Raw genomic sequence first — 19,555 nt, forward strand, 5'->3', positions numbered from 1 at the left:
GCTGCATTGTAAATTTTGGTCAATGACATGAGACAAAGTATATGTGAACTGCTGTATGAAAAGTGAATTTACTCTGTAAATCTTCACCCAAATCCTAATTTAAAAAAAAATAAATAAATAAAACAAACGTGAATGTGCCCAGCTACTGTTCTTTACCACTTTAAAGAAAAAAACAAGTAGCTGTATTTTCATCTGGTATTAACTACCATGTAACTTCCTTCACAGTTGTGGCTTAGGCTTTCTCTCCTTTCATTTGCCAGATCTGCAGAAATCTAGAAATCTAATCTCATCTTCATTTTGCTAACTTTTTTATGTTTTTTCGGTCAACAGGAGAAAGAAGAAGAGACAGGCATATGTGACTGAACTAAGAGTTAATTCTTGTCATTCTTTTCTCAACCTCTATTGCCTTTTCTCCCCAAACAGCTATTACTTCTTAAAACTAAAGCCAAGTATAATTTTATCTAAATATAATGCTACACATATTTTAGCAAGGCCAGAAGCTGTTACAGAATGACTCCATGAAAGCGCCCTATACAGACTGTCTTTGCCATCTACCTCTTCCTTAGCCACTAAATTCTAGCTTCTGAATTGCTCTTGCCAGGCTCATAAATAAACTCCTGTGTTCCAACCTCAACAGATACTTTTTCACTACTTACTTTCTTTGACCTTTTTTGTAGCACCTTACATTGTACACTGTTACCTTTGTAAAATTCTCTCCTCCCTTAGATCAATGGGGTAACAACCCTTTCTTCTGTTTCTCCTGTATCTCTGACATCTCCTTTTCAGTTTATTTTGCTGAGTTCTCAGCTGCTCTTGTGTATTTTGGAATTTTCCAGGGCTGTCCCTTTAGCTCTATCTTCTCTCTACAGTCTTCATCCTTGAGGGATTTTATGAACCCTGCATCAACAGAATCTACATGCTAAGAGTCTCTAGTATGGTCTTCTGTCCATGCCTTGCTTCTGAGCAATCTAACCAAGCTGGTGAGGAGACAGAAAGGACTAGCATTTATTGAGAACCCATATGCACTTGTTCACTAAGTTCAGTGTATGGGCTCACATATAAATTACATTTAATTTTCATAATTAAATATAAAATTTAATTCTTACAATTCTCTCAAATGGGGAAGCTATTAAAATTCAAATTCCCAGGCCCCATCCTGAGATTGTGATTCATCAGGTCTCTTCTTTGTTCCATACTTTGAAAAATACTGACCCAAATTTCTTAGTCTAATTCACCAGGCACTGTGGTTTGACCTCTGATTTATCTCTCCATTCTTTCCTACTTGTGTACCTCAAACAACCAAAAACAAAACCCAAACTCACTGCCGTGGAGTCAACTCCACTCATAGCGACCCCTCCTTGGGTTTCCAAGGCCGTATTTTTACGGAAGTAGATTGCCCAACCTTCCTTCAAGGAGTGGCTGGTGGGTTTGAACTGCCAGCCTTCTGGTTAGCAGTCAAATGCCTTAGCAAACTACAGCTCAACAGGTGAGCCAAATTTGGCCTGCTGCCTGTTTTTGTAAATAAAAATTTTTTTGGAACACAGATATGTCCATTCATTACGGACTGCCTATGGTCACTATGGGCGTTTCTGAGTCATGCTAACAGTTAACATGCTGAGCTGCTAATAACCAAAAGGTTGTTGGAGGTTTGAGTCTGACTAGGGGTACCTTGGAATAAAAGCCTGGCAATCTACTTCCAAAAAATAAGCCACTGAAAACACTATGGAGCACAGTTCTACTCTGACACACATGGGATTAACCTAAGTGAAATTAAAAGCTCTGGTGGTGTAGTGGATAAGGCATTTGACTGCTAACCAGAAGGTCAGTGGTTCAAACCCACTAGCTGCTCCGTGGAAGGAAGATAGGGCGAGCTACTTCTATAAAGATTTACAGCCCTGGTGCAAAAAGGGCAAGGTGGACACATGTCCTGACCTCCTCTAACCCCACAAGAGGAAGACAGAGTCACTATCCATAACCCAAGGTCTATTCCTATAAGGCCAGACCTGCTGCCTTCCTCCAGCCCTTTCACCAACTGTCCCCCCAAAGCACCCATCACCCCTCTCCTGGGTTTGATAATTCACTGCAGTGGCCATGCAGAATTCACAGATTATGGGGTTTATTAGGGAAGCATCAGGCTACAATTTAAGTTCAGGAAAAATGAGCAGTCTCTCTCCCAGCCCACTGTCTCTCAGCCAACAGTCTCACAGTCTCTCTCCCAGCAGTCCGTGTCCCTTGGTGTCTCTCTCAGCAGTGTGTATCTCTCAAGAGTGCATCTTTCCTCAGCCAGCAGTCAGACAGAGTTCTACCTCTAAGAGGCCTCTTTTTGAGCCTGGCAGAGTGACCAAACTAGCCAATCATAACACTAGAATTCTAAGGACCAGAGAGAGTGAATGTCCCAGAATATTGCTTTATGCCACGCCCAACAGAAATACCCCAGGTGGATAACTTTTACAATCAGGAGCTCCTCAGTTGCTCACAGAAAAATTCCACCAAGGAGTTTACAAAGACTTATGGCTAGAAAAGCCATGCCAGGTAATTTACTACACTGCACCTGGAAACCCAGTGAGGGTCGCTATGAGTCGGAACTGACTCAGTGGCAGTGAGGGTTTTTTTTTTTTTTTAAATCTACTGCTAAAAAATAAGCCACTGAAAATCCTATAGAGCACAATTCTACTCTGACACACGAGGTCAATATAAGTCAAAAGTGACTTGACAGCAACTAGGGTATGGTTGCTAACATGCTATAGTGGCAGAGCTGAGTAACTGTGACAGAGACCATGCGGCCTATAAATATTTACTATCTGGCCCTTTACTGAAAGTTGGCCAATACTTGTTCTAGCTATACCAAAATACTTATTTTCCTGCATAATATGCTTTGGTACAGGGTACTCCCTGTTTTCTGGGGGGGATCCTATTCTTTAAAGATTCACTGTGAACCCAACTCTGACATACCAGTCAGACATCCATTAGTACCTCCAAAGCACTCATCTCCTTATAATTACTTTTTTACATGTCTGCTTACCTTACTGAAATGTAACTATTCTCCAATAAATGTTTGATACATTAATGAATAAATGAAAGGAGCAAGCTTTTCTGAGAACCTTAGAGAGCAAAACATTCTGAAAAAGGTTATCTAAACTTAGATTTCAGTTGCTTTTTATAGCATTAAAATTACTTTTTAGGATTAAGCTATCTATTGAGATATCTGGGGAGCTCTGGTAGCACAGTGCCTAAGCATTTGACTGCTAACCAGAAGGCTGGCGGTTCAAACCCACCAGCTCCCCTCGGTAAGAAGGTTGGGCAATCTACTTCCATAGTGACACTGCCTCGGAAACCCAAGGAGGGGTCACTATAAGTTGGATCCGACTCCACGGCTGTCAGTTTGGTTTTGGTATTGAGATATCCTAGTCAAAATGTACAATACCTGAACAGGAAGGAAGGCACATTAATACGTTAATATCTAGTATCAGAGATTTAACAGATGGTTTCTCTCCTGGTCCTGTGGAAAGCACTGATAGAGTAGGATAGGACAGAAAAAGCAAAAAATGTCTCAACTATGAGGCACTACCCAAGAACGTAACTTCAACTATAGGAGTGGATGACTAAGGGGCCAATAATAAGAGGACCTCGGAGGTCAAAGGACAGGCCTGGGAATGTCAGAGAGATTTTTTTGACCATGTTAAAATTTTAGTGACAACCAGCACTACTCAGAACAACTGAATAGAACAGAAAACTGTGGGAAAGAAGGAGTAAGGGAGGTATAAGAAACCACATTCCCAGATAACAGCGTGCAGCACAAGGTAGAAAGGAAGCACGGAGGGAAAACCACTGCCACTGAGTTGATTCCTACTCTGTAAGACAAGGCAGAACTGCCCTCATAGGGTTTCCAAAGCTGTAAATCTTTACGGAAGCAGACTGCCTCATCTTTTTCCCATGAAATGACTGGTGGGTTTGAACTGCTGACCTACTGGTTAGCAGCCAAATGCTTTTAACCACTGCATCACCAGAGCTCCTTGTATGGAGAGAAGAGGGGCCCATATTAGTACACTGTGGCCAGTGGTAGTCAACTCCTTCATCTGCTCCCTAACTGATGCCCCACCTGTCAGGCTGAGCAATACAGTTGCTGATCTTTTACCGGCTTATAGTCTTCAGCAGGAACAAACACTCTGGTGTAGAAATGTCAGTTTGCACATTTGTTTATTCAATAAACATAATAAATAAATGCAGTATGTCAGGGAGGAGGAGCTTTCATAAAAAGAAGCATTTTTTCCTAAAAGTGGTGAACATGTAGATTACATTTCTTACAAGCCAATAGTTAAGGGCAGAGCTTAAGTTCACTTCATGTCCCATCTCACTGCCCCTGTCCTATGTAGACATAGTTAGAAACAAAGGATAACATAAGTGTAAACATGGCTACAGGTATTACACAACAGCATACACTTAAGAAATTACTAAAACAAGCCTGTTGGGTGCCTACTGTACACTGTGGTAAGGACCATGGAAGTCACTGCTAGGGAACATTTTTGGAGTGCCTGCTATGTGTTAAACTCGATATTAGATGTTTTCTATGTATCATCTCACCTCATCAAAGTCTGAGGAAAAGGTATTACACTCATTTAATAATTAAAGAAATGGAAGGACAGAAAGGTTAAATAACTTAGCCAAGATTTTTTCCTTCTCAACAAGCCCAGTAGGAGTTCCACCCAGTCAGTATTTGAGTCCTGCTACTTAGTCCTTTCCCAGGCCCTCACTGTTAAATGCCCAATCTATCTCTTGCTTTATTTCTATTTTTAGAATAGAAATAATTTCTATTTTTTATTCTATTTGCTATTGTCTAGGACTGCTGGGTTTTTATTCCTTAGTTGGTTTGCTCATAAGCACACAGCTGATTAATAAAACCCAGGTATGTCAGGACAACTTACTTAATGACACACTGTTCCAACTCAATTCAATCACTAATAACTAGTACTCTATACTGTATCAGGCACTCAGCTAGACAGCAGGCAAAGCACTCCCATTCAAGTCTGACCTGCTCTTACTCCGAGAGGCTAAATGACAGTGTGGAGAGCTCCTGGCAAATTCATTCACTGCCAGTGGTGAAAATAACTAGAATACAGAACTTTTTAAAGGAAATTCTCACCTCTCATCATCATCTGCTCCCTGAGCTGTTCAAATACTTCCTCTCTCTATAACAGCTATTCTTGCCCATCCACCATCTTTCTGTTGCCCTGGCTTTGATGTCAGCCAGTTGTCATCCTATATGCTCTTACAAGCTGTCACCTTATTTCCAAGTCCCAACCTCACTTTCCCCTATACATGGAAAAATGGAAGCAGGGTCTCTGTGACCCATACACAATGTGAGTGAAGAGTGTGTTTTATGTGTAAGTATGTATGCTGTACTCTGGGAAGAGGGTAAATGTTGCCAGATCAGAGAGAGCTAGGACTGGGGCTGCCAAAGCCTTACTTAAGGGTGGCTCCATACTGCCTAACTAAAGAAATAAGGAGCTCTGGTGACACAGTGGTTGAAGTATTTTGGCTGCTAACCCAAAAGGTCGTAGATTCAAACCCACTAGCTGCTTAGCAGGAGAGCAATGAGGCAGTCTGCTTCCACAAAGATTTACAGTCTTGGAAACCCTGAGGCAGTTCTACTCTGTCCTATAGTGACACTACAAGTCAGGGTCAACTCAATGGCAGTGGGTTTGGTTTGAACTGAAGGAATAGTCTAGTCTTGCTGTAAATGGCATTTAAATATTATTCATCCACAAGTATGACATGCATTCAAAGTGAAAATAGTGTACTCAGAGTCAATATCCATCCAGAGACATTTAAAATGCATTTTCTTTACAGTAATCATTAAACATTTAAGAAACTTCTGGTTTCTAAATATTCTCACAAAAACAATGAATTAATAAAGAATGAGAGCTGATTCATTGCATGTATCTGTATAGCTACAGGAAGTAAGTTATAGGTAGCCTCCCCCACAAAAAGTAACTTTTCCTTTAGGCAGAACTAGGAAATCTTATCCCCCCCCCCCAACTACATTGCATTACTTTTAGAAACAAGCCTTACTTGATGCTATAAAAAACAAAACCACACTCACTGCCATTGAGTTGATTCCAACTCATAGCAACCCCCTTTGGGTTTCCGAGGCAGTATATCTTTACAGAAGTAGATTGTCTAGTCTTCCTTCCGTGGAGTGGCTGGGGGCATTGAACCACTAACCTTCTGGGTAGCAGTCAAATGCCTTAGGTACTATGCCACCAGAGCTCCTTACTTGATGTTATAGGTAAGCAAAATAACCAAAGAGTTGAATGTATTGTTCTTGGACTACTTTTGAGATTTTTGAAGACTTTGGGAAAATTATTAAATGTTTAAAAGGTCTTAAAAGGGAACAACCGAAAGTTAGGTAGACTATACTAAGAGGGGCCCTGCTGGAGCAGTAGTTAAGTAATCAGCTGCTAACAGAAAGGTCCGTGGTTCAAACCCACCAGTGACTCTGTGGGAGAAAAATGTGGCATTTGTTCCCACAAAGATTACAGCCTTGGAAACCCTTATGTCCTATAGAGTCATTATGAGTCAGAATCAACTCGACAGCAACAGGTATACTATGAGAGTCTCAAATTAAGGAAACAAAAAAATATTTTAGCATTCTAAAATAGGTGTAACATTATTTTCTGGAAAAAGGTAATGGGTATAGTATTCACATTTGACTGCAAAATATAAACTGCAAGATTAAGCCAGCAAAGACTTTTACAGAAAATTCTCTTCTGCTTTTCTGGAAAACTGTCAGAACTCCCCATTTTATCTAGTACTGTCTGCTACTTCACAAGCAATCTGTTTAGTTTCTCTACGTGAATCCCAAATCCAGAATATTGTTTGGCTTTCTCTTCTTCTATCACTTTTCTCAGGGCCTTCTGAAGGAAAGTGAGCAGCAGATAACTTAGAATAAACCAAAGAGCACAAAGAAACTGGAATTTAATATTTGATCTTTCTGAGAATGTGTAAAACAACAACTTAGCAACAGCAAAATTTTACTGGTTAGGTGGAGGACAAGAGGAGACTCAAGCAAAGGAAAAAGCTGTAAGAGGAGCATGGTAGAGATTGTGGGAAATCAGACCCCTGGAAAGCACAGGAAAGGACTGACTTCTATTTCAAAAACTGGCAAATTTCAAAAGTCTAATTCTTTAAAATGTAAAACTAGTAATTATTTAAGTCAAATTTCTTAACATCTCTGACTACGTTATCTTCATGAAATAAAATTAGACAGCCACAATGTGGAAAGACATAAAGACATCCACCTTATACATAAACTATATAAATTACCAAATGATGAACACTGCCTATCATCGGGATAAGTGATTTGGGTAGACAAGGGGGTGATGATGGCATGTCAAGATAGGTTAACAAAAAGGAATTCGCGACTTTTTGAAGGAAAGCTTTCAAGAGATTGGATTCCAGACTCCGGTGGAATAGCAACTTGAGTTTAGCAGTGTTCCAACCAACCACATAGCTCAAAGGGGGAGTGAACTGATTATATGAATGGGGCATTGAGTAAGGGAGCCTGAGAAAATAAAGAAGACTCGTCAAGGAAAATAAGGCTGGTTCAGGGTGCACTAGTTAAGCTCTCCAAGCTAGAAAAATGCTAAGGCAGGAGCAGGGGAGGGCAAAATAAAAAAGCACAAGTTTCTTTATCTCAATAAGCAAGTCAAGGACTAGCACCACCTGAAAAAGCTGGCCAACAGGTTTGCCCTGGGAGTGAAAAATTTCCAGAGGACAGGGCCCTTTCTCATGAAACATAGCTGCGGTATTCCAAAATTCCTGGTTGGGTACCACCGGGCAAAAACTGGAGAAGAGCAGGGATGCCTAAGGCAGGTGTTTGTTGGGTGTTGGCACGGATTACTGAGAACTGAGGCTCAGCGGCGGGACTAGTATTTAACGATAAGCAGGAGGCGGCGGCGGCAGCTGCGCGTGCAAACCACAGGACTTACCTTACTGTCATCCATCTCGGCAGACAGGGCGGCCGGCCCGGCGCTCCCTACCCGGACCCTCCCCTGGTTCAGCCGGCCTGGCCCGGTCCGGCCCCCGCCCCGGGGGAAGCAGGGGATATGGTTCTGACTGCCTCCTCCTCTTGCCTAATAGCTCGCCTGGCTGATGCCACAGGCACGAGGACGAAGGGCTAGTTCAGGAGTGCCAAAGCGAACCCTGGAGGCGGCCCAAAACACCTCCCTTCGCCGCCGCCGCGTCCTCCTCCCCCTCCATGACACTCTCTGGGTGTTTTTACCGACGTTCTGGAAAGTGGCGGGGACCTGTAGGTGGGCGGGGGAGAGGGGGAATTCTGGACGCGGTACGGCCCCTTCGGCTTTCGTAGCACCGCTGTATTCTGGGTATTATAGTTTTCTTTACCACAGTTTCTGCGCCGCCGACGGGAAAGAGAACTACAATGTCCATAATAGCCCCGGCAAGGAGCGTCTGTTTTTGTCCTGCCTGCAAGCGCTAAGGAGGAGGGGGTCCAGTGGAGAAAGAAACTACGTTTCCCACAGTGCAAGCGGATATATCTCAGCCTTGGAGGCTGGAGCAAAGCGAGGCAGCCCTTAAGGCGGAACCGTGGGCGCGAATTTTCGGCGACTGTTTCTGGGTCTGACCTTAATCTCTGGAACGCGGAGGAAACCCTAATAGTCTTTTTTTAAAAATTAAAAGAATAAGAATATAAAATAGTGCAGCCACTTTAGGAAGCAGTTTAGCAATTCTTCAAAATATTAAACATAGAGTTGCCATATGGTCAGGGATTCCACGTCTAGTGATATACCAAAGAGAAAATATAGTATACAGTAAAGTTGTACATGAATGTTCATAGCGGCATTATTCATAATAACCAAGGTAGAAACAACGCAAATGTCCATTAACTGATGAATGGATAATGAAATGTGGAATAGCCATACAATGGAATATTGTTCAACTATAAATATATATATACTACAACATGGATAAAATTTGAAAACATCATGCTAAGTGAAAGAAGCCAGTTATAAAACTTCACAAATTGTAAGATGCCAGTAATACAAAGTGTCCAGAACAGACAAATGCATCGAGACCGAAAGTAGATTAATAGGTACCAGGGTCTGGTTAAGGGGTTTAGGAATGGAGGTGATTATTGATGGGTAGGAAGTGTCTTTTTTTTTTAGGCGATGAAAATGTTTTAATATTAAGAGTGATAATGGTTGCACAATTCTGTGAATATACTAAAACCACTGAAATGTACACTTTAAAATTTTTGTGGCATGTAAATTATGTATCAATAAAGCTGCTAAAAAAAATAACTGTGAGTATGTTTGTGGCCTACCAAATCAATAAAGTTGGTTAGCTTGCTGTTTTTGTTTATTGCTGTTTTAACCTATCTTGTTGTTGTTGTTGTTGTTGTTATTTGCCCTCGAGTCGGCCCCTACTCATAGCGACCCCTCTTTGGGTTTCCAAGACAGTATCACTACGGCAGTAGGATTGCCCAATCTTCCTTCCAAGGAGTGGCTGGTGGATCTTAGGCCTTGGGAAATTGATGAAGATTGTGTGTGTTAACATTACTCCTCAGGAGCCATTTGACTATTTTTCAAAGACTCCTGAAGTGTGTTGCTTGATCGCTTTGGGTTTTTTCCTAAATCCTTCCAAAATTCAACTGAGGTAGGTAGCAATAAAAACACAGGACAATTGAATTTCAGGTAAAGAGGGGGGTGTGCAAGGTATTCATTATATGTTTTAGCAGCATATCTAATGCAGTTTTTGAGACATGCTTTTACTGAAGAAGTATTCATTGTTTATATGAAATTCAAATTTGACTGGACACCCTCTATTTTACTTGGCAACTCTACAGTGAGGAGTACTAATAGGAAAGTAAGGAGTCTTGGTTGTCCAGAGGGTAAGCGCTGGGCTGCTAACTAAATGTCGTAGTTGGAACCCACCAGGCGATCTAGCAGAGAAAGATGCGGCGATCTAGGGGAGAAAGATGTGGCAATCTGTTTCCACAAAGACTAAAGCCTTGGAAACCCTATGGGCAGAAGTGCATCTAAGGTATGACAGGTATGGCACATGCCCTGGGCGCCACTGAACTGTTTCTATTAACCCAGTATGGTCCTTCCTCCACCACCATAGACATCCAGATGTGTAGCACGGGGAAGCAGAAGGAGGCACTTGCCCCCATATGCAAGCCCAAGGAGGCTTCAAACGAGGGCTGGAATGACAACCATCAAAGGTGCCTGACTGAGGCAGCTGGACAAAGAGGGGGAAGGCGTTTATACTGACCTATTGCTGCTATCAACGTCTATTCATCTTAAAATTGTGGGGATGGGGGGGTAGCAATTTAGAGATTACCCCAGGCGCTTGTTACTCTCCCTACGCCCCTGCCTATGGGGCAGTTCTACCCTATCCCATTGGGTTACTAGGTGTCAAAAAGACTCATGCCACACAACAACAATAGGAAAGTTGAATCATCTCTGATTGGTCTGCTGGGATGGTCTACATCATCAGAGGTCACCCCAGCCCAAGAAGCATCTATAAAACCCAAACTGCATTCCTGGCCCTGTCCTGTCCTCTCTGATGATCAAGGGAGCAAAAGTCTGTGCCAGTAAGGGCTCTCCTCTTTGTCCTTACCTAACATCCTTTTCCTTCCACCCCTTGCGAGCCGCTTTCCACCTCTACACATCTACTTCTCATCCTGTGTCCAGCATGGCCTCAGTTCCACTTCCGCAACAATGGCCTTGCCTCTGTTAAGCACTTTTCTTCAGAGTAGGACTGTCTTTCCCCTGCTACTCTCTCTTCCTGCATCGCAGGTGCAGTAACCAAAGTGTCTCCGCTGACAAATGTGCACCCAGAGGCCTGTAATGATGCTCATCCACACAGTCCTTCTCCTTCAGGAGTCACACTGATGGCCAGGCTCAGTTATGTATGAGTAGCTCTCAGGTTCAATGGCCACCCTTTACAAGGGAGGATGTTTTGAACTATGCAATGGAAATATGAAAACAGGCAGGGGAAGGCTATATATCAGCTTCAGGAAAAATGGCTAATTATCTCTAGGGAGCTAGGGAGGCGACTGGAATGGACAGGGTCCTGGGCAGTTAGCTGTATATTTAACTTTTATTTTTAAAGAAAAGAAACAAGTATGTTCATTCTGGTGGTGGTAGATTCAGAGTGATGTATTATTCTTTTTAATATTTCTGTCCATGTAAAATATTACATAATTGAAATTTAAACACATTGGCTTTAGAAAGTATGGAAATACTTGTTATTAATTTTTTTAAGTTCTAAAAATAAATCTGAGTCATGTAATAAAGTAAGACTTTGTGAAGAGAAGAAAAATCCTATGAAGAAGAAGTATTATAGAGTCATGTTAAACATTTCCTAAGAAGTACCCAGAATTTGGTAACAAAGAGGTGAGGTGAGAGAACAAGAGGGAGTATTAGCCTCTATAAGAACAAATCTTCAATAACTGTTTTCCTGGGTGCAGCCAGAGTAGGGGGTGTCCCACCCCAGATCTCCTGAGACTGCCATGCTATGCTATTTAAAGACAGAATTCCCTTCCTAGGCATGGGGGCTGGAAGTGCCACTGTCACAGTATCCAGGAGCTCTCTTGTCTCAACTTGGTGACTTGGGGTAAAGTTTTGTTGTGATCATTGCACCTACCTTCTCCTTAAGTCATTTTTGAGTGCAGAATAAATAGGCCATGAAGTTATAAAAGAAAAAAAAAAGAATAAATTCTCAAGGAGTTTTTAATCCAGGAGGAGAAAATACACAAATATATGAGACAAAGAACAATCACAAATAAGACATCCAGTGAAAAATAATACAGCTCAAGTTTAATACTTATGTGCTGATCAGTTGAAGTTAAAGGGGTGTTCAGAGTGGGTGGGGTAAGCCAAACATCAGAATAACTGGGGAAAAGGAACAGTGAAGGTAGTAAATAGATTTTTTTTCCCCCAAGGTGATGGTGGTGCATAGGGTTAAAAGATTCATATGCTCTGAGGGTCCTGTGCATTTGTAAATCTATAGTTCTCAATCTTTTCTTCCTATCTGCCTTCTCAAAAGGAACCTCTGAAGCATGCAACTCAAAAATGCACAGTTTTCTCCTCTCCATCTTTCCCATCTCTCCCTCCACAACACACAGAAACATGGTTCATAATACTCTCAGACATCCCACACAGAGGCACTGTTGGCCTATAATACATCAAGCCTCCACAGCTGCTTGGGAGTTTCTTGTAGTGAATTCCTAAGCAGTATGGCACACACCCACTCCCACTAGGTCTGCATGCCCTCCTTCTACTTATTTTACTCTCCTGTCCCCTTTACCACTGGGCTAAAAGCCCACTGGTACCTAAACACAGCCAAGATGATCTTGTTACTCTCTGGGCCACATGGGTCCTCTTGGGCACATGTTGTTGTTGTTGTTGTTGTTGTTATGTGCCGTCGAGTCGGCCCCGACTCATAGCGACCCCTCCTTGGGTTTCTGAGGCAGTATCACTACGGAAGTAGGATTGCCCAACCTTCCTTCCGAGGAGTGGCTGGTGGGTTTGAACTGCCAGCCTTCTGGTTAGCAGTCAAGTGCTTTAGCCACTATGCTACCAGAGCTCCTTGGGCACATATCCCCTGAGAAACATCAGAGAGAAAGGGAGCTCATTAAAATAGCTTGCTAGGCTCCAGTTGATTTTCCATTATGTTTGACACATGACTCTGCCATTGAGTCTATTCCAACTCATAGCAACCTTTTCTTTTCTTTCTTTCTTTTTTTTAGGACAGAGTAGAACTGCCCCACAGGATTTCCAATCCTGTAAATCTTTATGGAAGTTGACTGCCTCATATTTCTCCCACAAAGCAGCTGGTGGGTTCAAACCACCAACCTTTTGGTTAGTAGCCAAATGCTTTAACCACCAGGCCACCAGCGCTCCTTACATGAAATCTGAGTATTTTAAAATTATTCAGTACTTTCCAAACTTCCATTGGAAATGAAAATTGTTTGATTCAGTTCTGGCATGGAAAATTTTGCTAAATCTATCTTCAATAAAACCTAAAAGCACAACAATGAAAAGCAAAGCCTACCAAGAAAGAGACAAAGGTGATCATGAAATCTACCATGGTAACTTCTGACCCATTTTAACACACACATGAGGAAGAAGGTATCTCAGAGTCAACCCAGAAGTGACCACTCATTACTTCTCTGTTCCTGGCTTATCTCTTCAAAGAGAATTGGTCACCTGTAGCTGAGTGATTAAGATTTTAAAAGGCAGCATTATTTACACAGTGAATTTGTGGACAGTTCAAATCATGACACAGAGACTGAAAAAGGAAAGTAGGAAATTATTCAAAGAAAAAAAAAAACCACTGTTTGAAGAGAGGTAGTGGGTGGCATGAGATTAAATGAGGAGGATAAGGGAACAAAAATTAACCTTATTATAGAAATCACAAACAAGGCAGAACAGTACAATATTCTACATTAAGGAATGCCATGGCTAAGTTGATATGTAAATCTGGCACTTGAACAACAGAGTATTCTTGCTGCTGATATGGTAATCTTCAGAGGTATAGAGAAAAAGTGGGTGGGTCATGTGAAATTCATGAAATGCTTGAGGTGAGCGCACTGCTTTATGTGTTTTTTTTTTCCCCAAATTTATTTTGTACATGAGTATTACTCTGTGCTTTTTGTTTTCTACAAGTTTATCTTGTTTTCATGAAGCTATAAAATATTCCATCTCAAACATTTGTTTTTGTTCTAAAGGCATTTTGTAACATGCCACCCCTCCTCTGGCCTACACGGACAAATATGCCTACATTTGCATATAGCTCAGTACCTATTACTTTCTGCATTATAAAGTTCAGAGGCAAGAGCCTAAAGGAACATTTTCAGAGTGAGTGCATAATTTAACATCCAGCTTGTCAGCAGGGGCAAAATAAATACATAAATAAATAAAGTCAAGAAGGACTGAAACAGTCTGTTGACAGGGAAGGAAAAAGAGACTCAATCAGCATTAAAAATAAGGAAGAGAAAATGAAACTCAAGGAACCAAAACCTTCCACATCCAAATTTTCCCTCACCTCTTCCCCTTCACCAACATACTAAAAGCTTCTCCTCAAACTCAGCAACAGCTATTCTTACTTTGTCCTGACTGCCATTTTCTACTCAAAACTCTGCTGCTATTTCTAAGCAAAATATATACATTATCCAGGAGGGAAGAGTAAAGTATGCCTTTATTTGAGGAAGTAATAGAAAATGTATTAATTTGACCAATGAACAACTGTTTAAAACTGAATTACCTTTTGGAAAGGACATTACTATAGTCAATTACACTTCAGTATAAATATACTAAGGACCCCTAATGGTGTGGTGGTTGAACCCATCAATTGCTCCACTGGAGAAAGATGTGGCAGTCTGCCTCTGTAAAGATTACAACCATGGAAACCCTATAGGGCAGCTCTTCTCTGTCCTTATAGCGTTGCTCTGAGTCAGAATCAACTTGACGGCAACTAGAATGAGTGTTCTTTTTCTCTTACCTGCTTCCTAAAGATTAGTTTAATATGGGGTTTAGATGTGGGAGAAAAGAGAGATAAATGGTTTTGAAGGATAGGTGTTATGAAAAAGTGGGTAATCCAGGCAGATCTGATTTCTGTGGTGGGGCTTTGAGCATTTATTTAAAGAAACACTGGATATCTTTGGGGATTGGGGAAAGGGAGAGAAAAGAAAGATGAAGAAAGAACAAGCGTCCAGGTACCTTGTTTCACAATTCTCTTGAAGGTTTACCCGACCGACACACACAAGATAGGCACATTTTATTCTATTGACTCAAATGCAAAGGTATCTAAATTTACTGTTATGGAACAAGTAAAAAAAACAGCCTGCATTTATAGCTTGAAAACTTTTTTTTAACAACAAGCTTCCTTCCATCAAAGTTCACTATTGAGGTTGTTGTTTCCAGGGTAAGGTTTGGTAAACCCAGAGTTGTTTGCTGAATGGAAATCGGACAGGTCTCTTTGGATCGTGCATTTTAAGGAGCCAAACTTTGGAAGCCTGGACTATCCACAAGGAAGTGTGCTTTTGGTACTTTAGGAGAGAAGCAGAGGAATTATTTCTCATTTTATTAATAGCCTTAACTAGGCCAAATTTTCCTTCCCATTTCTGAGGGGGAAAAGAAATGCAACCTAAAACATTTGGGATCCTATCAGACCTGCTTATAACCATAAAGATATTTTCAAAAAGACACAAACAACATTTGTGAGAATCCAAGTGCTAACAATATATCCTGCTTCTAGTTAGGTGCTATCTATTTATTGCCAGATGTAAATACTTTTGACTCTTTCTTTTTGGCATTACTTTATAATATTCTGGATATTCTGATTTTTTAAATCAGGTATCATATAGTACTCACATCTCTTCTTCATTTATTTTTTGATTCATTTATATATTTAGGTTAAGAATTTTTAAAAGCACATTTTCAGTTCCTTTTAAGAGCTTCCTTCATCTATATAAGACTTCCATTCTAGGATATATTTTAATTTTATTTTTTTTATTTATTTTTTATTTTTTATTAGGATTTGGGTGAAGATTTACAGAGTAAATTCACTTTTCATACAGCAGTTCACATATACTTTGTCTCATGTCATTGACCAAAATTTACAATGCAGCAGCTCCCCTCCCACTTCCTCCCCATAGTTACCTCCTCCCAGTGTCCATCCCTTCATACTCTTCTGCACCCTGAGCTATCTCCCTGTGCATAAGCAGCCCTTCCTTCTCCCATGATTGTTCTCTCCAGGGCGTGTGTCTACTTGAGGTAAATGTTTAATTCACATGCCTGTACTTTGTTTGGCTGGAAACCACAGTTGTGGGTTCAATTTCTAGGATATATTTTTAAACCTTTTGGTTACATATAGAATTGTTTCCAAAATCATTTTCTTAAATCTGGAAGTAGTTCATGTCAATTTTCTTTGGTCAATACAATGATTGACACAAATAACATGTATTTTGTCAGTATATACTTTGCACTTAATATTTTGTCTGATAACTTATAGAATTAGTAGTAGTAATGCCGTTTGATAGCATCAAAAATATTTGTATGAATATTATTTTACAGGATAAAAGATAGGAGCTCTGGTAGCATAGTGCCTAAGGCACTTGACTTCTAACCAGAAGGCTAGCGGTTCAAATCCACCAGCCACTCCTCAGAAGGAAGGTTGGGCAATCTACTTCTGTAGTGATACTGCCTTGGAAACCCAAGGAGGGGTCGCTATGAGTCAGGGCCTACTCGATGGCACATAACAATGACAACAACAACAGGATAAAAGATATTGCCACATGGAATGCAACCAATCTAGTACAGTATTTCTGTCACCAACAGCAGTCCTTTGGTTGAAGGGCCTGGTTGTTCAAAGTAATGTTATCCTTTAAAGTCAGATACCATTGTAGTATCTGACTTAGTAGTCTTTTTTGCCTACGTTTTTCATACTGTTCCCAAATCACTTAAAGATCCATTTGTAGTCCTTGAGAGTGTCATCTTTTATGAGGTATGATTTCCTAAGATTTATTTTTTGCTTGCTATGTGAGATTCTTTAAAAAAATTTTTCTAAGATTATCTCAAACAATTTCCAAAGGACTTATCCTTATTTCATAAACAAGCCTATGTTGATTTTTTTCCTCACTGTTTATGGTTTTTATAGACTCATACTATGCTATTTCTTAGCATTTACCTATCCAAGGTGAAAAGTACTGGTTTAAAAGGTCTTTCTCCACACCTTACCACTGACAAGTTTTACATTGGTCTTTTCTGGGCCATTTCTGATGCCATCACCTCTTTTAAGGAGCAGTCACATTAGAATTGCCTCTGTAACATCTCCCATTATGAATGAACCATGGTGGTGTTTGTTTGCTTATTTAATTAAAGCAAAATAATTATTCTGTTATTTCTGTTTTCTACTTGGTGCTGCCTGACATTTTGTGGGGCCTCCTGCTGGAACTCTTTGAATATGAAACCATAGTGATCTATAGGAACAATGTACAGGTATATACATATTTTTCATGCAAATACTAAGCTCTTTGTAGCTTTATTTTTTTCCTCATTAAATTAGATCTTTACAAAGCCTCTTTTCCCCCCAGTAAGACATTACTTATCAAAACTGAGAGTTTATACAACTGCTATTTTGTTACAGGACTTATTTTCTAATAAAGTGTAGGAATTAAAAATGCTGAATTTAGGGCTATAGTATCTCCTGACATTTCTGCTCTCCTCACCATTATGAGGTTCAACCCAAAAGTAACAACCCCCTTTTTCCACTTTTACCAGGAGTACATACATATCATTGTGAATTTTATAGATTTACTTTACACTTAAGCTCTGGCCTCTGATTAGATATTTTTCTAAACTAGAATAGAAAGCCATTTTGTCTTAAATAACACTGTCTTCCTCAAATAAGCTTCCGGAGTTGTACCGTTGCCAGTTCAAGATGGCCTTGTGCGGGCTGACTCACATGGAATGAAGGATTGTGCAAGAAATGTTGATCTTTTCCTGCAGTGTTTGGCACTTTGGTTATCAGGCTAGACTTTCTTACCCTCTCCCCTGCAGCTTTACCCTTTCTTTTTCTTTCACCGGGTTCTTGTGCTCTGTTGTTTTTTTCTCTTTTTTTTTCCTAAACACATTAGGTCCTGGGAGGCATTTATCCTTTCCCTGCTTCTTTAAGAATTTCCCTGGCTTGTTTTGCTTTGGAAAACTTCAGAATTTCTGGTGTTTCCCCAAGATAGCCTCCTTTGCCCCTCAGCCTGGAATTTGTTGCTGTGTTCTTGCTGCTGCAGCAAAGGTTCAGATATATGCCTGCTTCCTTCCTGCCCGGTCACATCTTCTAGAGAACAAGATCATACCTCCTTATCCTCCCCAAGGTCTCCCCCACCTACATGAATTTATGTGAGAGTAAGAATCCCCGCATGGGACAAACAGTTAAGTGCTCAGCTACTAACCAGAAGGTTAGCAGTTTGAATGCACCCAGTGATGCCTCAGGAAAAAGGCCTGGAGATCTACTTCTGAAAAAGTACCCACTGAAAACCCTTTGGAGGACAACTTTACTCTGCAACGCATGGGATTGCCACTGAGTCAGAATCGATTCAATGTCAACTGGTACTGGTAGCAGGCTAACTAAACTTGTCCAGTGTCCTGTCTAACAGTTGTTCAGTTTCCTCTTCATTTCTCATCCTGTCTCTCATTGATGCCTCTTTTTTTTCCTTGTTTCTATTCCTAAATCAGGGTATATTTTTCCTGGCCGCTGACGCAGAGCTTGACACCTCCCTAGCTCCTTCACTCTGCAGTTGCTTAGGTTTGGGAAGAGCTACTTCTGCAGTTCAACCAGGTGCCCTCAGGGCAGCTCAGATTATAACCAACCAAAGTGCTAAGGTACAGAACAAGACTTCTCTTTCCATGGGTACTGTTGCTAAGCCTGGAGGAGGAAACTTCTTGTAGGGGAGGCTGGTGATGAAATGAAACACGCTTTGGAATTTTTCAAGGGGCTACCTCCTCAGCTTTTTTTCTTTAACATTTCCAGCACACAGGTGGTCACTCCACTGGTAGTAAATTCTGGATATTTTTAACCACCACCCCATAAACAAAATGACAATGTTACTGGAAATGTCATACAACTAGGCATATGAGTTATGTCCCCATTCATCAATTCCCAAAGAAAACAGGTTGCTATCTAGGCTTATTTGGAGAGATGTTAAATATGTAAAGGAAGTAAAACTGAAGCATCTGCTTAAAACTACACTGTCAAGATTAAAATGATACATATTTGGTAATTTGGTGTGTTTAAAAGATAACCTTTTCCATAACTATGGGGAGGAAGTGGGAGGGGAACTGTTGCATTGTGGGAAATTTCAATCAATGTCATGAGACAAAGTGTATGTAAGTTGCTGTATGGAAAGTGAATTTTCTCTGTAAAGTTTCACCCAAATCACAATTTAAAAAGAAAAGAAAAGAACAACAAAACTGTTTAATAAAAAAAAAAGTTAGTCTTTTCCTAAGCAAGGCTGCACCATCTGTGTAGTTGACACTCAACTAATTGTTACAGGGAACCTCGCTATAATGAGGTGGGTAAGTACCTGCTCCACTGGGATTGGGGTAGAGATAACATGGAGTCTAAAAGAGATGCAAGTTTTATCAAATTTGTCACTGTATTAAGAAAAGTTACTATCAATAAGTTCTTTGGCTGCAGTACAATTGATTCATTTTTTACTCTGTCCATTCATTCACAAAATATATTGAATAGCTTCTTCACTGTTCTAAAACTTGCTTTTTCAATTAACAGCATATATTAGAATATAATTCCATATCATGGTAGAGAACCACTATCACCATCCTTTATTATTTCTTCTCTTTCTTTCTTTTTTCTTTTTTCTTTTTTTTTTATTAGGATTTGGGTGAAGATTTACAGAGCAAATTCACTTTTCATACAGCAGTTCACATATACTTCGTCTCATGTCATTGACCAAAATTTACAATGCAGCAGCTTCCCTCCCACTTCCTCCCCATAGTTACCTCCTCCCAGTGTC

The 19,555-nt window shown here is 40.5% G+C and overlaps 1 protein-coding gene across 1 annotated transcript in view; it reads right to left on the reverse strand.

Annotated features, from left to right (window-relative positions):
* The window catches only part of CREBL2 (cAMP responsive element binding protein like 2), a 47,431-nt gene extending 39,428 nt beyond the window's left edge, over window positions 1-8,003 (reverse strand). The window contains exon 1 of the mRNA XM_007955022.1: window positions 7,989-8,003. Within this exon, the coding sequence (XP_007953213.1) occupies window positions 7,989-8,003 (15 nt within the window). The remainder of the gene's footprint in view (window positions 1-7,988) is intronic.
* Between the last annotated feature and the right edge of the window lie 11,552 nt (window positions 8,004-19,555).

The sequence above is a fragment of the Orycteropus afer genome, unplaced genomic scaffold (genome assembly GCF_000298275.1).
Source record: "Orycteropus afer afer isolate SDZICR_OR568_19922 unplaced genomic scaffold, OryAfe1.0 scaffold00488, whole genome shotgun sequence".
In the NCBI taxonomy this organism is placed as follows: domain Eukaryota; kingdom Metazoa; phylum Chordata; class Mammalia; order Tubulidentata; family Orycteropodidae; genus Orycteropus; species Orycteropus afer.